At 44.3% G+C, this 22,911-nt stretch overlaps 1 protein-coding gene across 1 annotated transcript; it reads left to right on the top strand.

Annotated features, from left to right (window-relative positions):
- Nucleotides 1–5,888: 5,888 nt before the first annotated feature.
- TCF15 (transcription factor 15) lies at nt 5,889–22,785 on the top strand. Its single transcript, XM_070940252.1, has 2 exons — nt 5,889–6,365; nt 21,950–22,785. The coding sequence occupies exons 1-2, from the start codon at nt 5,892–5,894 to the stop codon at nt 22,025–22,027; spliced, it is 552 nt and encodes a 183-aa protein (XP_070796353.1). The 5' UTR covers nt 5,889–5,891; the 3' UTR covers nt 22,028–22,785.
- The last annotated feature ends 126 nt before the right edge of the window (nt 22,786–22,911 follow it).

Genomic DNA, 22,911 nt, shown 5'->3' with positions numbered 1-22,911 from the left:
ACTGATCAAGGAGAGACTCAAGCTGGAAACAAGGAGGAATTTCCTGACAGTGAGAACCATCAACCGGGTGGAACAGAAGTTGCCTTTGGAGGTTGTGGGAGCTTCATCCCTGGAGGCTTTCAAGAAGAGACTGGATTGCTATCTGTCAGAAATGGGTGTAGGGTCTTCCTTCTTGGGCAGGGGGTTGGACTAGATGACCTACAAGGTCCCTTCCAACTATGTTAATCTGAATCTATCTAAGATGATCAAAGCAGGCCTGGACTAAAAGGTACAATGAACGGTTGCAGGAACTGGGCCTGGCTAGTCTACTGGAGAGAAGGACCAGGGGAGACAGGAGAGCATCTTCCAATACTTGAGGGGCTGCCCCAGAGAGGAGGAAGGGGGTCAAGCTATTTTCCAAAGCACCTGAAGGCCAGACAAGGAATAATGGATGGAAACTGAACAAGGAGAGATTCAACCTGGAAATAAGGAGAAACAGGGAGAACAGTCAACTGATGGAAGAGAAGTTGCCTTCAGAAGTTGTGGGAGCTTCATCCCTGGAGGCTTTCAAGAAGGGACTAGACTGCCATCGGTCAGAAATGGTGTAGGGTCTCCTGCTTGGACAGGGGGTTGGACTAGATGACCTACAAGGTCCCTTCCAACTCTGTTAATCTTCTCTATCTATCCAACTGAGACAAGGGATGCTGCCACACGGTTAAATTGGGGGACCAGTAAGGTTGGGGATGGCCTGGAGGAAATCAGCTGGCTGAGAATGCCAAGGTAGAATTAAGATAGCGGGAAGGAAGAAGGTATGAATGAAAGAGAGAAGGAGATGTGGTTGGGCCTCATCCTATGGGTTAAACTGGAGATCCCGCCAGGAAATGACAGATCCCAGCAGGTGACAAGACGGGGCAGCTAATAAATTTTGCTAATCAATACGCTTCTTGAGTATATATGGGATGTTGGAATATATATGTACTTTTAAAAAGTATTACTGTATAAAATCACAATCTGAATCTGTTGTTAAGCCAGGGGTGGGCAACTGTGGCCCTTTTACAATCTGTGGACTTCAACTCCCAGAATTCCTGAGACAGCTTGGCTGTGGACTTCAACTCCCAGAATTCCTGAGACAGCTTGCTCACTTGAAATGAGTTAATTAATTGATGTTATTGTAAAAAATTAGGAATTAAGGACAGATAGTGATACTCTTTATGGATTATGTATTAAGAAGAGATTAAGATAAAATGTTGATAGTCAATCAAGTTAAAGGGTTTTTAATGCAAGAATAGAAAATGAGGATATATTTTGTGTACAGTTAAAAAGGGGGGGGGGATATTGAGAAATATATTCAGCAAATGGAGAAATAAGATAATAAATTGATATTACTATAAGAAACTAGGAATTAAAGGGCGGATAGTGATACTGTTTATGTATTAAGAAGAGATTAAGATAAGATAAAGAAATACGGAAAAAGAATATTATGGCCAAAATTGGAAATATTTAAAATATACTTGGTGAGGGGAAAAAAAAAGAAATAATAAGAACTGGTGAAAAATGATGAATCTGTGATAAAGAATTATATAGAAAGGTTAGGAATTACTACCACATGTGGTGGGAATGCCCAAAGGTGCAAAAATTTTGGAATTTACTAAAGAGTTGGCTGGAAGAAATTTTGTCAACAAATATAGAAGTCAAACTGGAATTTTTTTTATTGGGAATTATAGAAAGAAAATATAAGAAAGATACAAATTATTTATTACTGCATATACTCACAGCGGCACAAATAGCCTTCGCTCAAAAATGGAAAGAGAAAGATATTCCAACGGAAGAGGAAATATCACTGAAAATCTGTAGATGTGCAGAATCAAAGTAGTTGTGATTCTACTGAGCTGGAGCTACAAAAAAACCTTGGTTACATAGGGAAAACCTGGCTAGAAGAAAAACACACATAAACCCTATGAAGAAGTAAGAAAATTGATACTGTACCTTTACAGGGAGGATACATAAAATATGGGTGTGGCCTACTGATGAAAGCAAACGAGCTAGAAATAGATCTATTTAGATCTCCCACCTAGCAGGAAGAGCTTGCTAGCTGTTAGAAAGGAAAAAAGGCCAGAATCGAGTGGATGTGATTCCACTGAGCTGGAGCTACAAAAAAACTTTGGTTACGTAGGGAAAACCTGGCTAGAAGAAAAACACACATAAACCCTACGAAGAAGTAAGAATATATATATATTTTCTTTCCTTTGTTTTCTTTCCTTTTCGTAGGCTTTATGTGTATTTCTCTTTAGCCAAGTTCTTCCTATGTAAACCAAGATTTTTAGGCAGCCCTAGTTCAGTGAAATCACAATCCACTAGTTTCTAGGCTTTTTTTCCAGCAGCCAGCAAACACTCTGCTGCCCATTGGGAGACTAAGGAGAATATATATATATATATATTTGTTTTCTCAGGTTTTCGCGGGTGTTTGTATGTAGGTCTTTGGTTATTCGGGTCTTCTCCCACGTAAAATTGGAAGTGTCTTGGCGACGTTTCGACGAAGTCTCATTCGTCATCTTCAGGCTGGTGTTCTCGGCTTCGTGCTTCCAGGAGCAATGTGAGATCGCAGCTGTCTCTTCCTTTTAACTGCTAGTGGAGGTGTGTTCTGATTGGTTAGGGGCTTGGCTGTGCTCTGATTGGCTGGGGTTGTGTTCTGTTTGGGTGGGGGCTTGGTTGTGCTCAGCTTAGTCTGAGTTGCAGGGGGATTTGAGCTGGTGAGCTGCGTTGTTGTTGTTTGGCTTCGTGTTTGTGGCCGTGCGAGCTCTTCATGGTGGGTGTCAGTCTGCTTCATGTATGGATTGGAGGGGTTTAAAGTGGCTAATGATGCAGCTGCGGTCTGGCTTCTGGTCCTTGGTCGTGGCTCATTATCAGTGTGGGTTTGAGTCTGCTTTCTGCGTGGATGTGTGGTGGTGACATCAGGTGTGGCATTTGTGAGTGTGGGTCTGGTGTCATTCGTCGTGTTAGGGACTCGTTTGTCAATAAGGGCGGGTTTCCAAATGGCTGGTAGGCGGGAGGTATCGTCTCGTTTGTTCATGCTGTGTGGGCGTTTTTCTATCTCAATGGCTTCTCTGATTATTCTGTTGTTAAAGTGTTCAGTTTTGGCAATAGTTCTGGTCTTTTTAAAGTCAATATCATGTCCTGTGGCTTTAAGGTGTTGGACCAGGGAAGAAGTTGGTTCCTCTTTTCTGACTGAGTTCTTGTGTTCTTCTATGCGTGCACTTATTCGTCTGTTGGTTTGTCCGATGTATGTGGTGGGGCAGGCGGTGCATGGGATTTCATATACTCCTTGATTTTCTAACTCAATTTTGTCTTTGGGGTTCCTTAGGATGGTGGATATTTTTCGGTTTGTGCAGAATGCTGTCTTGATGTTATGTTTGTGGAGGATTTTGCTTATTCTGTCTGTGGTGCCTTTTATGTATGGGAGGAGGGCCTTGCCGTTTTCTTGTTCTCTGTCTTGGATTTTAGTGGGGGTTTCTTTTTGGATTAGGTTGGTGATCTTATTTCTTTGGAATCCATTGGATGTGAGTACGTTAGTGAGGGTGTGTAGTTCGGTTTTTAGGTGTTGTTTGTCAGCTAAGCGTTTTGTTCTGGAAATGAGTGTCTTGGCTACAGAGTTGATCTGGGCAGGGTGGTGGTGTGAGAGTGCGTGCAGATAGCGGTTTGTGTGTGTTTTCTTCTGGTATATAGTGTGTCCTAGGGAGCCATTGGATTTTCTGTAGACTAAGACATCCAGGAAAGGAAGTTGGTTGTTCACTTCTGTTTCCATGGTGAACTGTATTTTGGGGTGTAGGCTGTTGAGGTGTGTGAGGAAGTTGTCCAGTTTTTCTTTCCCATGTGGCCAGATTATGAAGGTGTTGTCCACATATCTGAGCCAGAGTTTGGGTTTGTGATCGGATTTTTCTAGAGCTTGGGTTTCAAAGTATTCCATATAGAGGTTGGCAATGACAGGTGAGAGGGGTGATCCCATGGGTGCTCCTTCTGTTTGTTTGTATTTCTGTCCATTATAGATGAAGTATGTGTTGGATAGGCAGTGGTTGGTCAGATCTAAGATGTGCTTGGGGGGGTTATATTTGTTTTGGATAACTGTCAAGGCTTCTTTGATTGGTACTTGGGTGAAGAGGGATATGACATCAAAGCTCACGAGTAGGTCACTGGGCTGTAAGTTTTGTTGCTTTATGATGTCTATGAACTGGAATGAGTTTTTTTTACGTATGAGGTGATGGATTCTGCATAGGGCTGTAGTTGTTTGGCGAGAAATTTGGCTAGGTTTTGTAGAGGTGAGCCTATGGAGCTGACTATGGGTCTAAGTGGGGTTCCTTCTTTGTGTATCTTGGGGAGACCATAAAGCTTAGGGCATCTGGATGATTTCTCTCTGGGTATGATTCTTTGCTGAATCTCTTCGCTGATGGGGGAGGCTTTTATTTTGGATCTGGTGGTTTTTTCCAGGTAGGTGGTGGGGTCTGTGTTTAGGGGTTTGTATATGGAGTCTTGGAGTAGGTTGGTTAATTTGGTTTGGTAGTCAGATGTGTTCATAACCACCGTGGCATTGCCCTTGTCTGCTGGTAGAATTATTATGCTGGTGTCTTCTTTCAGGTTAAGTAGGGTAGAGGAGAAGGAGAAGAATAAGGAGAAGGAGAAGGAGAAGGAGAGGAGGAGGAGGAGGAGGAGGAGGAGGAGAAGGAGAGGAGGAGGAGGAGGAGGAGGAGGAGAAGGAGAAGAAGAAGGAGAAGGAGAGGAGGAGGAGGAGGAGGAGGAGAAGGAGAAGAATAAGGAGAAGGAGAAGGAGGAGGAGGAGGAGGAGAAGGAGAAGGAGAAGGAGGAGGAGGAGAAGAATAAGGAGAAAGAGAAGGAGGAGGAGGAGGAGAAGGAGAAGAATAAGGAGAATGAGAAGGAGAGGAGGAGGAGGAGAAGGAGAAGGAGAAGGAGAAGAATAAGGAGAAGGAGAAGGAGAAGGAGAAGGAGGAGGAGGAGGAGAAGGAGAAGAATAAGGAGAAGGAGGAGGAGGAGGAGGAGGAGGAGGAGAAGGAGAAGAATAAGGAGAAGGAGAGGAGGAGGAGGAGGAGGAGGAGGAGGAGGAGAAGGAGAAGGAGAGGAGGAGGAGGAGGAGGAGGAGGAGGAGGAGGAGGAGGAGGAGGAGGAGGAGGAGGAGGAGGAGGAGGAGGAGACAACACAACAATTATGGGTCCTTGATGCTTTGGACTGTAGAGTCGGACTGTAGGGCCTCTGAGCTTGGTGCTTTTCTTCCAAACGTTTCATTATCCAACTAGGTAACATCATCAGTGCTGGAAGCGAGTAGGATTTATGGAGAGGAGGAGGAGGAGAAGGAGAAGAAGAAGTTGTGGGAGCTTCATCACTGGAGGCTTTCCAGAAGAGACTCTGTCAGAAATGGTGTAGGGTCTCCTGCTTTGGGGGGGAGGGCGGGAAAGTTGGACTAGATGACCTCTAAGGTCCCTCCCATCTCTCTTAATCTCTATCCATCCCCGCGGGGCGTCCCGTCCCGACCACCTTGCCTGTCAAAAGCGACCCGCCACGTGCGCCGCCCCGAGCTCGGCTCGCCCTTCTGCAAAACTCCCCAGGTTTCAATTTCGGAGCCCCGAGCATCGGCGCCTTCCTAATTGGCCAGCCCGAGAAGATGCCGGAGCTGTGGATTGGCCGGTTTGGGATTCTGGGCGGAGTCGGGAGCTCCGCCCACCGCTTTAAAATACCTGCCGGAGCTGTGGATTGGTCGGTTTGGGATTCTGGGCGGAGTCGGGAGCTCCGCCCACCGCTTTAAATACCGAGGAGCGTCCGCGGATTCCCCGCACAGCTGTGCAGCATCGCTCCGCTCCGGTCCTGCGTCCGCTCTTGGACGGCGGGAGGGTGGCTTCCGTCCAGCCATGGCTTTCACCGTGCTGGGCCACGTGCTGTACCCGGAGCTGAGCTTGCTGCCGTCGGAGGAGGACGAGGAGGAGGAGGAAGAGGAGAACCGGAGCGAGAGCGACGCGTCGGATCGCTCGTACGGCTGCTGCGCCGCCAGCCGTCGCCAGAGCGGCCGGCCGGTCGTAGTGGTGAAACAACGGCAGGCGGCCAACGCCCGCGAGCGGGACCGGACCCAGAGCGTCAACACGGCTTTCACCGCCCTGCGCACCCTCATCCCCACCGAGCCCGTGGATCGCAAGCTCTCCAAGATCGAGACGCTCCGCCTGGCTTCCAGCTACATCTCGCACCTGGCCAACGTGCTGCTCCTGGGCGAAGGGTGCCAGGACGGGCAGCCTTGCTTCCGAGCTCTCTGCGGGGCCAAGGGCGAAGGGGGACCCCCGGGGCCGCCGCGGAGCATCTGCACTTTCTGCCTGAGCAACCAGCGCAAGCGGGTGAGTGGCGCGGCTCTTGGGCGATGCTCTGGTGGGATGACTCTTGGGATGCTCGGGCTTGCTGGAGGGGATTTATTTTATTTTATTTTATTTTATTTTATTTTATTTTATTTTATTTTATTTTATTTTATTTTATTATTTTATTTCATTTCATTATTTTATTTTATTATTTTATTTTATTTATTATTTATTTTATTTTATTTTATTTTATTTTATTATTTTATTTTATTTTATTTTATTTTATATTTTATTATTTTTGCTTTAATTTATATGCCGCCCTTCTCCGGAGACTCAGGGCGGCTTACAATGCGTTAAGCAATAGCCTTCATCCTTTTGTATCTTTATACAAAGTCAGCTTATTGCCCCCACAATCTGGGTCCTCAATTTACCTACCTTAGAAAGGATGGAAGGCTGAGTCAACCTTGAGCCTTGGCGAGATTCGAACCTGCAGTAATTGCAGGCAGCTGGTGTTAATCACAATGCTTTCAGTCTGCTGAGCCACCAGGCCCTCCCTCTTTCCCTCCCTCCCTCCCTCCCTTCTTTTTCTTTCTTTCTTTCTTTCTCTCTCTCTCTCTCTTTCTTTTTTTTTTTTAATTTGACTTATATGCCGCCCTTCTCCGGAGACTCAGGGCGGCTTACAATGCGTTAAGCAATAGCCTTCATACTTTTGTATATTTATCATCCTTTTGTATATTTATACAAAGTCAGCTTATTGCCCCCACAATCTGGGTCCTCATTTTTTTTTTTTTTTTGAATTTGATTTATATGCCGCCCTTCTCCAGAGACTCAGGGCGGCTTACAATGCATTAAGCAATAGCCTTCATACTTTTGTATATTTATACAAAGTCAGCTTATTGCCCCCACAATCTGGGTCCTCATTTCACCTCACTTTGAAAGGAATGGAAGGCTGAGTCGACCTTGAGCCTGGTGAGATTCAAACTTGCAATAATTGCAGACAGCTGAATGTTAATAACAGGCTTTTTTTAGTCTGTTGAGCTATCCAGGCTATTTACGGCTTGCTTATTTCATGCCTTGAGCCTGGTGAGATTTGAACTTGCAGTAATTGCAAGCAGCAGATGTTAATAACAGTGCTTTAGTCCACTGTTACTACCAAGGCTCTTTTATTTCCCAACACACGACAGCCCTGCGAGGGGAGGAGGAGGAGGGCCTCTGGAAGAGAGGAACGGGCTCTGAGCTGCCCCCTCCCCAGCTCTTGGTGGGATTTGAACCTGGGCCTTTTTAGAGTTCTAGTTCTGGGCGCCTAGCCCTTAGATTTACAGAGGTCTTCAAACTTGGCAGCTTTAAGACTTGTGGACTTCAACTCCCAGAATTCTCCAGTCTTAAAGCTGCCAAGTTTGGGGACCCCTTGCCTTAGAATAAGCCCCCCCCCTTCACACATACACAGGTTGCCAATTTTGTCATTCTCTTCTTCCTTCCTTCCTTCTCCCTCCTTCACTTTCTATTCTCCCTTTCTTTTTTCTTTCTCTTTTTCTCTGTCTCTATTTCTCCTCCCTTCCTCTTTCTCTCTCTTTTTGTATTTTGTTTTCTTTTTCCCCTCTCTACTTTTTTCTCTGTCTTGGGTTTTCTTCCCTCCAGCCTCCTTTCTTTTGCTATCACTCTCCCTTTTTTCTCCCCCTTTTTTCCTGTCTCTATTTCTCCTCCATCCTTCCCTTTTCTCATTTTCCTACCTTCTCTTCTTTTTTCCTCCCTCCCTCCCACTCTCTCTTTCTTTTTCTCTGTCTCTATTTCTCCACCCTCCCTTCCTCTTTTTGTTTTTATTTGTCTTTCCCCCTTTTCTCTGTCTCTAGTTGTCTTCCCTACCTCCTTTCTTTCATTGTCTCTCACTCTCACTCTTTCTTTTTTCTCTCTCCCTTTTTTCTGTCTCTATTTCTCCTCCATCCTTCCCTTTTCTCATTTTCCTACCTTCTCTTCTTTTTTCCTCCCTCCCTTCCTCCCACTCTCTCTTTCTTTTTCTCAGTCTCTATTTCTCCACCCTGCCTTCCTCTTTCTCTCTTTTTGTTTTTATTTGTCTTTCCCCCTTTTCTGTCTCTAGTTGTCTTCCCTACCTCCTTTCTTTCATTGTCTCTCACTCTCACTCTTTCTTTTTTCTCTCTCCCTTTTTTCTGTCTCTATTTCTCCTCCATCCTTCCCTTCTCTCATTTTCCTCCCTCCCTCCTACTCTCTCTTTCTCTTTTTCTTTTTTCTCTCTCCCTTTTTTCTGTCTCTATTTCTCCTCCATCCTTCCCTTCTCTCTTTTTGTTTTTTATTTTTCTCCCTCCCTTTTTTCGCTGTCTCTAGTTGTCTTCCCTTCCTCCTTCTCTTTCATTCTCTCTCACTTTTTCTTTTTTCTGTCTCTATTTCTTCTCCATCCTTCCCTTTTCTCATCTTCCTTCCTTCCTTCCTTCCTTCCTTCCTTCCTTCCTTCCTTCCTTCCTTCCTTCCTCCCTCCCTCCCTCCCTCCCTCCCTCCCTTCCTTCCTTCCTTCCTTCCTTCCTTCCTTCCTTCCTTCCTTCCCAGTAAACAGGCTATAGGTGCCTGGGACTAAAAGGCATGCAAAGAACTTTGTAAGGAGGAGAGAAACAAAAATCTATCTCACTGACTGTAACTAACCATAACAAACAAGCTTAAATCCTTATTTTGTTTCTGCTTCTTTGGCCTTCTGACCCTGAATTTACTCGCTTGGGGACACCCTAAAATGGATTAGTAGAAGTGAGAATTAATGGAGAGGAAAATGGGCCATGTAGAGAAGATGGGTTTCCTATTGTTCAGCCATGGATAGAAAAATGCCACCAAAGAGCCTTGGTGGCGCAGCAGACTAAAGCACTGTTAAGTAACACCAGCTGCCTGCAATTACTGCAAGTTCAAATCTCACCAGGCTCAAGGTTGACTCAGCCTTCCATCCTTTTCGAGGTAGGTAAAACAAGGACCCGGATTGTGGGGGCAATAAGCTGACTTTGTATAAAAAAAAGAACACCGCTTAGGGGGGCCCGAAAGCCCTACTAAGCAGGTATATACAAAAGTATGAAGGCTATTGCTTAACGCATTGTAAGCCGCCCTGAGTCTCCGGAGAAGGGCGGCATATAAATCGAACCAATAAATAAATAAATAAATAATTATTTGACTTTACTGGCCTCCCCATTCCAATGGATACTGGGCAGCCTGCAGAAGTGCAAAATCCATAAAAGCAGATACAACATCAAACCAAATGGGCAGCTCAGAATAAAATAACCTTATACTGTGGACCACCAAGAAGACATAATACAACAGGCCCCTAAAAAGGCAATAATGCAACAACCCCAGGCCGTCATCAGCTAAACTCAGATTAGGAGTGGCTGGCAGCGATCACACAGCCTCCTTAACTAGGTTGCAGATCCGGCGTGCACAAAGTTTTAAGTCTCTAGTTGGCATCATCTTTGGTATGCTGTGCAAACCCCTTTATTTGGCTGGATGGTGGCCAACGTAGTATGCAAGCCTGGGGAATCTTATAATTCAATATTTAAATTGAATATTAAATTTAATTGTGTGTCATTTTCAAAGGCAGTGTTCCTTTGCCAATATCCATGGAGATTCTCAGTCCTTCAAGTCACAGTTGTCCCAAAGGTGCTTTTTCAAAAGGCAACTGGACTTTCTGTTTTTTCTTTGAAGGTTTTTTGCTTCTCATCCAAGAAGCTTCTTCAAGCCCAGAACTGAAGAAGCTTCTTGGATGAGAAGCGAAACGTCTTCAAAGAAAAATCGGGAAGTACAGTTGCCTCTTGAAAAAAATCACCTTTGGGTCCTTTGCCAACGAGAAATCAAACCTTGTTTGTTCAGCGTAATCCATGCCTTCTTGTAAACTGGTATTTCTCAACCTTGATTACTTTCATGATGCGTGGGCTCCCACTCCCAGAATTTCAAGAAGAGACTGGACTGCCATCTGTCAGAAATGGTGTAGGGTCTCCAGCTTGGGCGGGGGGTTGGACTAGATGACCTCCAAGGTCCCTTCCAACAATGTTATTCTGTTAATTCTGTTCATTCCTTAGTCTCTCTGTAAACCGGCGTTTCTCAAACTTGGCCACTATTTAAGATGGGTGGACTTCAACTCCCAGAATTCCCCTGCCTCTTTGTAAACCAGCTTTTCTCAAACATGGCCACTTTTTAAGATGGGTGGACTTCAACTCCCAGAATTCCCCTGCCTCTTTGTAAACCAGCATTTCTCAAACATGGCCACTTTTAAGATGGGTGGACTTCAACTCCCAGAATTCCCCTGCCTCTTTGTAAACCAGCATTTCTCAAACATGGCCACTTTTAAGATGGGTGGACTTCAACTCCCAGAATTCCCCTGTCTCTTTGTAAACCAGCATTTCTCAAACATGGCCACTTTTTAAGATGGGTGGACTTCAACTCCCAGAATTCCCCTGCCTCTTTGTAAACCAGCATTTCTCAAACATGGCCACTTTTTAAGATGGGTGGACTTCAACTCCCAGAATTCCCCTGCCTCTTTGTAAACCAGCATTTCTCAAACATGGCCACTTTTTAAGATGGGTGGACTTCAACTCCCAGAATTCCCTAGCCAGACGCTTGTCTAAACTCTGCCCCTCTGATGGCTTTGGCAAAACAGGGAATTAAATAGGATTTTTAAAGGATGTTGGTTTGTGTTTTATTTTCATAGTTATAATATACACTGAAGATGGCATTTAATTTCGTTGTACGAGGTGATAAAGTAAACTAAACTTAAACTAAATAGGGGGTGCAACTCACACAACCAAGGATAAAACTCTATTTTCTGTAACGAGCAGTGAACAGCAATATTGATGGTCTTTAAAAAAAAAAAAAACTACAACTTTCTCACTGGGCGTATAGCCTATAGTGGCCTGGGATGACTCCTAGACAGCACAATCTTGAATTATGGGTTATTATGTCCCAAATTTCTGAAAAGACAATAAATTAGAAGTGGCTGCTAAAATAATTCACACTCATATTTCTTTTTTAGTAGATATGAATGTGTGGCTGGAACTTTGATTAAATCCCTGTTTAGTAATTCTGTTTTCGTTTTTTAGATGCATCCTCGCCTGCCAAATATTTTAGTCTATACAGCCCTGACCGAAATTGGGATGCAAATTCCATTCCCACATGCCAAACAAAGGAAGGGTTGGGTGGGACACCCATGTGGGTGTACGAAGAGGTAGATTGGATATGCCAAAAAAAAAAGAAAAAAAGAAAGAATTCCTTGTTCTGATGTGTGATAAGGAAGAAAAATGTGTGAAGGGAGTTGGCTTTAGAATTTGCAATGAACGATGGCCGGTGGGCATGGGGTTTATCTCTCTGCATGCACACAACAAGGAGAGGAAGGGGGAAAAAGCATAAACATTTGGGCCTACCTATTATTATTAACTAAAACCAGACAATCCCTCAAAGTGCCTAAGCATGAAGCCATCATAACTGGAAAAAAGTTGTGATTTCACTTAGTTACTTCAGCCACAAATGGACAATTCTAGACTAGACTAGAATTTGCAACGAAGTTCCGATAGTGGAAAAAAATCTTGATTTTTTTTTTCTATCTGGAACACAGGTGATGGAGTAGAGCCTATACTGATTTATTTATTTGTGTATATTAAATGTATCCTGTCTTTACTATTTTTACAAAGCGCTCAAAGCGGCAGAGATTTCTAACAGGCCTTCTTTTATTGGTTCGATTTATATGCCGCCCTTTTCCGGAGACTTAGGGCGGCTTACAATGCGTTAAGCAATAGCCTTCATACTTTTTGTATATACCTGCTTAGTAGGGCTTTTGGGCCCTCCTAAACGGTGTTCTTTTTTTTATACAAAGTCAGTTTATTGCCCCCACAATCCGGGTCCTCATTTTACCTACCTCGGAAGGATGGAAGGCTGAGTCAACCTTGAGCCTGGTGAGATTTGAACTTGCAGTAATTGCAGGCAGCTGGTGCTATTTAACAGCACTTTAGTCTGCTGCGCCACCAAGGCTCTTGCTTGTCTTCCTATTTTCCCCATAACCTTGTGAGGTGGGTGGGGTTAAGACAGAATGTCTGGCCCAAAGTCAGCCAGCCAGCTTTCATGGCTAAGGCAGAACTAGAACTCACCGTCTCCTGGCGATTGGCACAAAGTCACCCAGTCAAATTTCATACCTAACGCAGGACTAGAACTCACCGTCTCCTGGCGATTAGCACAAAGTCACCCAGTCAAATTTCATACCTTAGGCAGGACTAGAACTCACCATCTCCTGGCCATTGGCCCAAAGTCATGCAGCCAAGTTTCATTCCTAAGGCAGGACTAGAACTCACTGTCTCCTGGCGATTAGCACAAAATCACCCAGCCAAGTTTCATTCCTAAGGCAGGACTAGAACTCACCGTTGCCTGGCCATTGGCCCAAAGTCATGCAGCCAGCTTTCATGGCTAAGGCAGAACTAGAATTCACAGTCTTCTGCCTTCTAGCCTGGTGCCTTAACCACTAGACCAAACTGGCTTAGGTTACCAGCATAAACCATGGTTTGCTGTCGTAGCTGAACAAGGAGTAAAAACAGCACAAGGGAAATCTTCACTATAACCTATTTTGGGAGGTCTCCTTTTAATCCTTTAATTGTTTGTTATTGTTTTTTTAATTGTTTGTTATTGTTTAATTGTTTGTTATTGTTTTTAATCATGGGGCCAAATTTATATATATATTTTTAATCGTATTTTAATGTTTGTAGTTTATGTTTTTACTTGGTTGTTCACCCCCCTGAGTCCTCAGGGAGAAGGACGGTATACAAATTTAACAATAAATAAATAAATAAATAAATAAATAAATAAATAAATAAATAAATAAATAAATAAATAAATAAATAAATAAATAAATAAATCCGGACCATAATATCATGCCGCTTGCAATGGATAATTTTTTTAAAAATGCCAGCTGGGTAGGAATGTCAGATTATTATTATTTTGATCTGCAATTTTATCGCCAAGAACTCCACCACCACCGAGGATGTTTAAATGCAATTTAGAAGTAAAAAGGGTTTGGATTTTGGCTTTTCCGTAACCCAGGCTAACAATGTGGGGTTCGTGAGGAAGGAAGATGGCTAAACTGTTGTCCTAATCCGGGTGTCGGCAACCCGCGGCTCCGGAGCTGCATGCGGCTCCCTGTCCCATCACTGGCTGGCCCCACCCCTCGCCCTCCCCTCCCAGTCACTCCTTGACTGGCCTTGGAAATCTGAGAGATACAGAGAGGGGGGAGAGAGAGAGAGAGAGAGAGAGAGAGAGAGAGAGAGAGAGGGAGAGCAACCAGTTCTCACGCCTAATAACTGGCTGGGTAGGCGTGGCTAGGGGAGTCATGTGACTGGGTGGGAGTGAGTGACGTGGAGCTGGCCACGCCCACCCAGGTTTTGTGGCTCCCGGTGTTTTTTTTTTCTGTGGCAAATCCAGTTAAGCAGTTTTGCTGAAAACTGGAAGTAACGGGCAGGTTATTTTTTGTCCAATCTGTTGTACGTGATTGTGGGACACTAAAAAACAGCCGTAATTGTGGTCCCGTTGCCGAGTGGCCGGTTCCGTGACTGCAGGGATGTGTGACTGTTGGAACTTTGAATACGCGACTCTCAAGTAGCCCCCAGATAGGTCTGTTGTAACTTCAGAACGGTGACTAAGTGACCAGTCGTAAGTCAAGGACTCCTTGTGCCAGGTAGTCCTTGACTTATGGCCACAATTGAGCCCAGAATTTATGCGGCTAAGTGAGAAATTTGTTCAGTGAGTTTTGCCCCATTTTACGACTTTTCTTGCCACCGTTGTTAAGTGAGCCCCTGCAGTTGTTAAATTAGGAACACGGTTGTTAAGTGAAGCTGGCTTCCCTAGGGACTTGGCTTGTCGGAAGGTCGCAAAAGGGGGGGTCATGTGACCCCGGGACACTGCGACCATCGTAAATATGAGTCAGCGTCTGAATGTAAATCAGGTGGCCATAGGGATGTTGCAACGGTCGTAAGTGTGAATAATGGTCATAAATCACCTTTTTCAGTGCCGTTGTAACTTCTGACGGTCGCTGAATGAACCGTTGTAAGTCGAGGACTGCCTTGAATGTTGCAGGGAGGCCTTTCTGACGGCTGTCGCCCAGTTGTGTCCCTTCAAAAAACAACCTTGTGAGGTAGGCCAAGCTGAGAGAGGATGGTTATATTCAGGCAAGCCGAATTTGGTGAATTGGTCAGCCTATGGATTCCATGCGTTTCTGCTTAGATACTATATTTTCCACAGATTTATGGCGCTTACGATTAAAATCCCAGGTACAGGTGGTCCTCAACTTATGACTTACAATTGAGCCCCATATTTACGTGGTTAAGTGAAAAAATTGCTAGGTGAATTTGTCCCATTTTACGACTTCCTTTGCCACAGTTGTTAAGCGAATCGGTGCAATTGTTACGTAAATTAGTAGCACCGTCATTCAGCGAATCGGGCTTCCCCGTGGACTCTGCCGGTCAGGAGGTCGCAAAATGAGTCCTGAACACTGTGACCGTCATAACTACGAGTCCGTTGCCAACATCTCTGAATGTAGGTCACGTGACCCTGGGGAGGCTGCCACGGTCGTAAGTGTGAAAAAGTGTCATTTTTTTGCCCCCCCCCCAGTGCCGTTGTAACTTTGGTGTGGTTTTACTAAGGCTTTATAGAGCGGTATTAATCCCTTGATCTTGATTGTATCCCTCTGTTAATGCAATTTAGGATTGCTTTTTTGGCTGCTGCTGCACACGGCTGGCTCCTATTTAACTGGTTGTCAACTAGGACTCTTAGATGCCTCTCTTAGGAATTTTTCTCTTGGGGCATAATCACGCTTCCTAATGCAATGTTCGTTTAAATATGTGCTCGAGTTAGAATCTACATAGACATCAAGTTAGAACAGAATAATCCATGTTGCTATCTGTCAAGTAAATCAGTATGGTGAAAGAAGAAAAAATTCCTCACACCTGGATTTCCCCCTCCTTTTTTTATGATTATTTTTGAGAATTTTTCCATAAGTAGAAGAAAATAAGATTAAAATGGAAAAAAAAGAGAAAGGGCAAAGAAAGGAAAGTGGAAAAAGCAGAAGGGAGGGAGGAAGAAGGAAGGATGAATGGATGGGGAGAAGGAAGGAGAGAGGGAAGAAAGAGTAGGTGGATGGATGGATGGATGGATGGATAGAGATAGATAGATAGATAGATAGATAGATAGATAGATAGATAGATAGATAGAGATAGATGGATAGATAGATAGATAGATAGATAGATAGATAGATAGATAATTAGGGAGGGAGGGAGGAAGTTTGATGTGAAGGAAAGAAGGGAAGGATGGATGGATGGATGGATGGATGGATAGATAGATAGATAGATAGATAGATAGATAGATAGATAGATAGATAATTAGGGAGGGAGGGAGGAAGTTTGATGTGAAGGAAAGAAGGAGGAAAGGAAGGAAGAATAGATGGATGGATAGATAGATAGATAGATAGATAGATAGATAGATAGATAGATAGATAGATAGATAATTAGGGAGGGAGGGAGGGAGGAAGTTTGATGTGAAGGAAAGGAGGAGGAAAGGAAGGAAGAATGGATGGATGGATGGATGGATGGATAGATAGATAGATAGATAGATAGATAGATAGATAGATAATTAGGAAGGGAGGGAGGAAGTTTGATGTGAAGGAAAGAAGGGAAGGAAGAATAGATGGATGGATGGATAGATAGATAGATAGATAGATAGATAGATAGATAGATAGATAGATAATTAGGGAGGGAGGGAGGAAGTTTGATGTGAAGGAAAGAAGGGAAGGATGGATGGATGGATGGATAGATAGATAGATAGATAGGGAGGGAGGGAGGAAGTTTTATGTGAAGGAAAGAAGGAGGGAAGGAAGAATAGATGGATAGATAGATAGATAGATAGATAGATAGATAGATAGATAGATAGATGATAGATAGATAATTAGGGAGGGAGGGAGGAAGTTTGATGTAAAGGAAAGGAGGAGGAAAGGAAGGAAGAATGGATGGATGGATAGATAGATAGATAGATAGATAGATAGATAGATAGATAGATAGATAGATAATTAGGGAGGGAGGGAGGAAGTTTGATGTGAAGGAAAGGAGGAGGAAAGGAAGGAAGAATGGATGGATAGATAGATAGATAGATAGATAGATAGATAGATAGATAGATAGATAGATAGATAGATAATTAGGGAGGGAGGGAGGAAGTTTGAAGTAAAGGAAAGGAGGAGGAAAGGAAGGAAGAATGGATGGATAGATAGATAGATAGATAGATAGATAGATAGATAGATAGATGATAGATAGATAATTAGGGAGGGAGGGAGGGAGGGAGGAAGTTTGATGTGAAGGAAGGGAGTTCCAGCTTTGTTTTCAACAGCTATAAACAAACTCATCACTTTGGCATTACCGAAATCCCTCCAGTCCCTTATTTCATTCCCTTTCCATCAAATCCATGCCGGCTGGGGAATTCTGGGAGTTGAAGTCCACCCATCTGAGAGTTGCCAAGGTTGGGAAGCAGCAATAGCTCCGAGGGCTATTTTTGTACAGGGAGGGAGGGAACGCTCCTTGGGCCCAAGGCAGACTTTCACATAACCGCCATGGTATTTGCGGTGATGTTTTTTCAGCTGCGCTCGGTCGAAAACCTTGTGGGACAAGGGGGCGTGGCTTTGTGGATAAGCTCCCTCTCTACCCGCCCCCCCCTCTCCCCCCCCCCCGGGAAAGCCATTGGATCTTTCCATGGGAAGCAGCTGGGATTCCAAGCTGTTCTGGATTCCGATGGTATCACAACCGTTGCTATGGCAACCTTTGGCGTGGCTCATCCTCTGGACCCAGGAAAAGCCGAGCCCAGAATTTCTCGGACCTCTTTGGCTTCAAGCCCTTTCCAGAGTCCAGAGGTCAGAGCCACCGGGATGCCAAAAATGTCCGTTCACACGTAGGTCTCTTTGGAGATTCTCAATCATCCAGGTCATGGTTGTCCCAAAGATGCTTTTTTTCTTTTTCTTTTTTCTTTTTCAAAAGGCAACTGGACTTTGTTTTTCCTTGAAGACGTTTCGTTTCCCATCCCTTCTGAAGAAGGGAAGAAGCTTCTGCCACTTTTCCTCTCTCCCTTTTAACAATTTTATTACTTTATTAAGTAGCATATAAAGACAATACAAAATAGAATAGAATAGAATAGAATAGAATAGAATAGAATAGAATAGAATAGAATAGAATAGAATAGAATATTGGAATGAATAGAATAGAATAGAATAGAATAGAATAGAATATTGGAATGAATAGAATAGAATAGAGTAGAGTAAAGTAGAGTAGAGTAGAGTAGAGTAGAACAGAACAGAACAGAACAGAACAGAACAGAACAGAACAGAACAGAATAGAATAGAATCACAGAATTGGAAGGGACCTTGGAGGTCTTCTAGTCCAACCCCCTGCTTAGGCAGGAAACCCTACATCACTTCAGACAAATGGTTATCCAATCTCTTCTTAAAAACTTCCAGTGTTGGAACACTCACAACTTCTGAAGGCAAGTGGTTCCATGGATTAATTGTTCTAACTGTCAGGAAATTTCTCTTTAGTTCTAAGTTGCTTCTCTCCTTGGTTAGTTTCCACCTGTTGCTTATTGTCCTGCCTTCAGGGGCTTTGGAGAATAGCTTGACTCCCTCTTCTTTGGGGCAGCCCCTGAGATATTGGAATGCTGCTATCATGTCTCCCCTAGTCCTTCTTTTCATGAAACTAGACATGCCCAGTTCCTGCAACTGTTCTTCATATCTTTTAGTCTCCAGTCCCCTAATCATCTTTCTTGCTCTTCTCTGCACTCTTTCTAGAGTCTCAAATAATGGGGAAAACAGGGAAGGATAAAGGGAAGAGAAAAGTGAGGGAAAGAAGAAGGGAAAAAAAAGAAAAGACACTAACTTCCGACTCTCTTTGGTACAGTAGAATAAGGCATTAACATCAAAGCTCAACTTTTTACTTTTACATAATAGTTTAAACTAGCCATGTCCATAACAACAAATCCAGCTAATCGGTAAAACCCAAAATCAACGTTTCATTTTTTTCCCCGCACCTCAAGCACAAAGCCCAGGAACGGTTTCCAAGTAGAAATAAAGGAATTTCTTTTCCCCCCTTCATCAAAGCAGTCAATTTAGCCATCTCATCTAACCCCATCCATTTTTGCAGCCATCCGTCCATGGCGGGGATCAAAATGTCCTTTTATTTCTGTGTGTAGAATAGTCTTTTCGCCATCAACATGTATAGCATCCAAGTTCCAATTTTTTTCCTCCAAGTCTTTTTCCATTAAACCCCGACATCTCTTTTAAAATGAATGAGGTGGAAGGAACCTTGGAGGTCTTCTAGTCCACCCCCCGGTCAAGCAAGAGAACCTATACTATTTCAGATAAGTGACTGTCTAGTAGTCTCTTCTTAAAAATCTCCAATGATGGAGAGCCCACAATTTCTTGAGGCAGGCTGTTCCACTGGTTAATTGTCCTCCCTGTTAGGAAGTTTCTCCTTAATTCCAGGTTACTTCTCTCTTTGATTAGTTTCTAACCATTGTTTCTTGTCTTGCCCTCCGATGCTTTGGAGAATAATTTGACCCCCTCTTCTTTGTGGCAGCCCCTCAATTACTGGAATACTGCTATCATGTCGCAGACTGTGAAGTGGGCGTGTGGGGTCTCTAACGATGCTTCGAGCTCTAAGCCCATGGCACTTATAAGCAGTATCCTGAATAACAGGAAGTGAGCTTCCTATAATCTTCTCCACTGTCCTCACCACTCTCTGTATGGACTTTCTATCGGAGGCACTGCGGCCACCAAGCCAAACAGGGATGCAGTTTGTTAAGTGAAGCTGATCAGAGGGAGATCCCACCTGGAAATCTGGAGGGATTTCCTGACAGTGAGAATAATTCATCCATGGAAGAGCTTTCCTCCTGGAGTTGTGGGGTGCTACAATACTGGGCGTTTTCAAGTTGGGGTGCAATTTAACAACTGCTTTGCTTAGCAATGGAAATTGTGGTCCAGATTGCAGTCATAAATGGAGGACTAGCTGTAATTGCTGCATGCTCTTAACAAACCAAACTTTATTTAATTATTTTAAATCTATTTTAACTTTTGTGTACAGATGTTTTACTTTGGCTGTTCACCGCCCTGAGTCCGAAAGGAGAAGGGCGGTATAGAAATCTGAAAAATAAATAAATAAATAAATAAACAACCGCTGCAAAAAAAAATTGTAATAAAATGTGGTCCAATCAGATGGTGACACCTTACAACCATCAAAATGTATTAATGTAACTGAGGGGGTTCAGTTATAGTCATATCTGGAGGACTACCTGTAAGCATGTTTTCTGAACACCGCCTAAAAGATACTGGCTTTGCTTCCAAGCCCTGGGGGATTCTGGGAGTTGAAGTCCATGCAAATCCTGCCGTAAGCATCGCTTGGTTAATTGTAGGACAATGTAATGAACAGATTCAAGATACGAAGATGGAATAATTGATAAGCTGCGGTGGTTGGACAGAATTCATCAGCTGAATCCTTTCTTTGCGTTTAGATAAATTGTGCTTTAATAGCGATTTGCGTAAGCCACTGTCACCTGGATTCACACATTATATTACAGGTGCTGGATCCACCCAACAGACTGGTATAAGTGGGAAAAGCACATATAGATTTAGGCAGGGGTGGGCTTCAAAAACTTTAGCAAGGGGTTCTCTGCCCGGTTGCTGGGTGGGCGTAGCCATGGTGGGTGTGGCGTAGTCGGCCTCCTGCACCATGGCGGGGGGGCATTTTTGCCCTCCCGGGCTCCAGAGTTTTTCTTTGAGTCTCCAGGAGGGCAAAAAAACGGCCTCCCCAGGCTCCGGAGGCCGTCTGGAGGCTGGAAATGGGCTCGTTTCTGTCCTTCCCGAACTTCTAGTAGGCCCATTTTTTGCCCTCCCTGAGCCTCCACGCACACCCTGCACTTACCTGCATCTAAAACAGGCCACGTGGGGACTCCTGGGAGAGGCAGGGTGGGGCTGGGCGGGGCCAGCTAGGAGTGAGATTTGAGGGTTCTCGGAACTGCACAGAATCTTAGCTAGAGGTTCTCACGAACCCACAGCAGCTGACCCCTGGATTTAGGGCGATGTGGGAACTCAATCCCTCTGCGTTCAAGATTTGCAGAATTTTCCATCTCAGGGAGGCATCTGGATATTATAAACCTTCCTTGCCAAAATCTTCGGACCGGATGGGCTGGGTTTCTATGGGGTCTAAGCCAACTCCAAAGGTGGTTCATCCCTTTATTTATATTTATGTCGGAATTCTAATTTGTTGATCTAGGCTGAACATGCTGCACGAACCTGCCCATGATCTTTCTGCAGAAGAAGTGTTTCTCAACCTGTTGAACTAAGTTCACAAGGTTGAGGGACATCGCTGTAGAAAACTAGGGATTGCTTTCCCCCCTTCCCATCCAGCTGGACCCAGGATGGCAGATGAGGGTTGTTAGCAAAACTGCCACCAGCCCATTTTCCTCCTCAAATTTTCCCCATCTCAGGTTGGTGTATATGCCCTCAAAACAGATAAGGTGAAGTTTCCATGATGTTCCACTCAACTCCTGGGGGTTTAAGTGGATTTGTTGATCCGTCCATCCATCCATCCATCCATCCACCCACTCATTCATCCATTCTCTCCATCCATCTACTGCCTCTCATTCCACCTACTCTCTGTCTCTCTCCTCTATTCATTCATCTCTCTGTCCTTATCTCTCTTTGTCTCTTTATCTCTCTTCTTTCTCTCTCTACATCTCTCTCTCTCTCTCTGATTTATCTATCCATTCATCCATCCAATCTCTCCATCCATCTACTCTCACTTCACCTACTCTCTCTGTTTCATTATTTCCATCTCTCTGCCTCTATCTATGTCTCTCTATCCACTCTCTCTCTATCTATCTCGCTATCTGTGCCTCTCCGTCTCTGTCTCTTTATCTCTTTTCTTTTTCTCTCTCCATCTCTCCCACCCACCCATCTATCCGTCATTCCACCTATCTTGTCTTGTCTTGTCCGTCTTGTCTTACCTTGTCTTGTCTTACCTTGTCTTACCTTACCTTGTCTTATCATCTTGTCTTATCATCTTATTTTAGCCGCAGAGAAAGGCGGCATATAAATTGAACTAACTAACTAAATAAATCTTATCTTATCTTTCTCTCTCTCTCTCTCTCACCCACCCATTCATCCACCCATCTGCTTATCTTATCTTCTTATCTATCTTATCTTATCTCTCTCTCTCTCTCTCTCTCTCTCTCTCACCCATCCATCCACCCATTTACCTATTTTATCTTTATCTGTCTGTCTATCTTTCTTTCTATCTTTCTATTTGCCTCTCTAATATCTCTCTATTTCTGTCTATCTACATCATTTATATAGATGTTCCACTTACGACCAACCAAATTACGCCTTTGTTTATTGAAAACCAATAAATATTTAAAATAAGCAAATCTATCGTTGAGATTAATAGAAGGTTGGACTCCCTCCCCCTCTCCTACCCCCCCACCCCCCCCACCCCCAAGTCTGGAGCCCAGAGGATGGTGTAGGAACGCCCGGCGGGCTGACTCTATGGAAGAGGCTACTCAAGCTTTTTCTCCTCTTTCTGTTGTAGGGAAGCCGGAGGGAGCTTGCTGGGAGCAGCTGTTTGAAGGCCAGAGGTGGAAACCAGGTGAAGATGCTACGGAGGTGAGCCCAGGGCGGCTGTCTGTCGGAGAAGGCCAGCCAAAGGGAGATCCGGACCTCGGATTTTATCTTCCTGAGCGGGACGGTTTGGGGTCATGGAATATGACGGTGCAAAGAGGGGCTCTGTGATCCGGACTCGGAGGAGACCGAGCAGGTTGAAAGATGCTATCAATTGCAGCAAGGGCTCAGAGCTGCCCTGGAGGGACTACAAAGCCCTGCCACGGACTTTGATTGGACTTCAAGAGAGACCTTCACCTGTTCCGGGGAGTGTGGCTGGAGCCTGAGGAGCAAGGACAGGGAAGAAGGCCAGTCCTCTTCCGGATTGTGGGGAGTCTCCAATCTCTCTTTTGAAAGGACAAGTCTTGAAACTTCAGCTCCAGATGTTACTTCGGCAACCTTCTCCAAAGCAGTTTCCCCGAATCTTCCAGCTGTTGAGCGAGGGATTTTTTTGGGGTGGGGAGAACTGGGGTTTTGTGTAGGGACAGTCGAGTGGATTTGGGATGGTGGAAAGGACAGGAGTTTGGTAGTGCTTTAATCCGACAAAGGCATCTGACTCAAAAGCAGGAGACTTCATGAGCTTCTCATTAAAGCTTCTGCTTTGGAATCAGGCGTTGTTTGTCGGGGGAAATCCGTGGCCAGATTCCCTTTGGATCCGGAGTCGGAAGAGCTGGAAAAAAAAAAAAAAAGAGGAGAGGACGGTTGCAAGACGAACTAGCCTCTCTCGCCCGATCTATGAGGTCACCGTCGAAATGTTATTTCCTTATTCTGCGGGCTTAAAAATAAAAGATTTGTTTTTCCTCCCTCCCTCTTCTTATCCCTGTGCAATTCTTCATCACTTCCCTTTGTTTGTTCTTGGCTGCGTCTCCAGCAAGATAACGCAAGCCCACATCC

Source organism: Pituophis catenifer, unplaced genomic scaffold (genome assembly GCF_029215685.1).
Source record: "Pituophis catenifer annectens isolate HBS135680 unplaced genomic scaffold, rPitCat1.0.hap2 SCAF_3, whole genome shotgun sequence".
Taxonomy (NCBI): domain Eukaryota; kingdom Metazoa; phylum Chordata; class Lepidosauria; order Squamata; family Colubridae; genus Pituophis; species Pituophis catenifer.
This window is presented reverse-complemented; position numbering and strand designations above follow the sequence as displayed.

What these genes read in the sequence shown, in the direction of transcription:
- TCF15 (XM_070940252.1), top strand. Translation starts at nt 5,892, where the DNA reads ATGGCTTTCACCGTGCTGGGCCACGTGCTGTACCCGGAGCTGAGCTTG. An exon ending in TGAGCAACCAGCGCAAGCGG is followed by an intron (nt 6,366 to 21,949) that starts GTGAGTGGCGCG and finishes TTTCTGTTGTAG; the next exon opens with GGAAGCCGGAGGGAGCTTGC.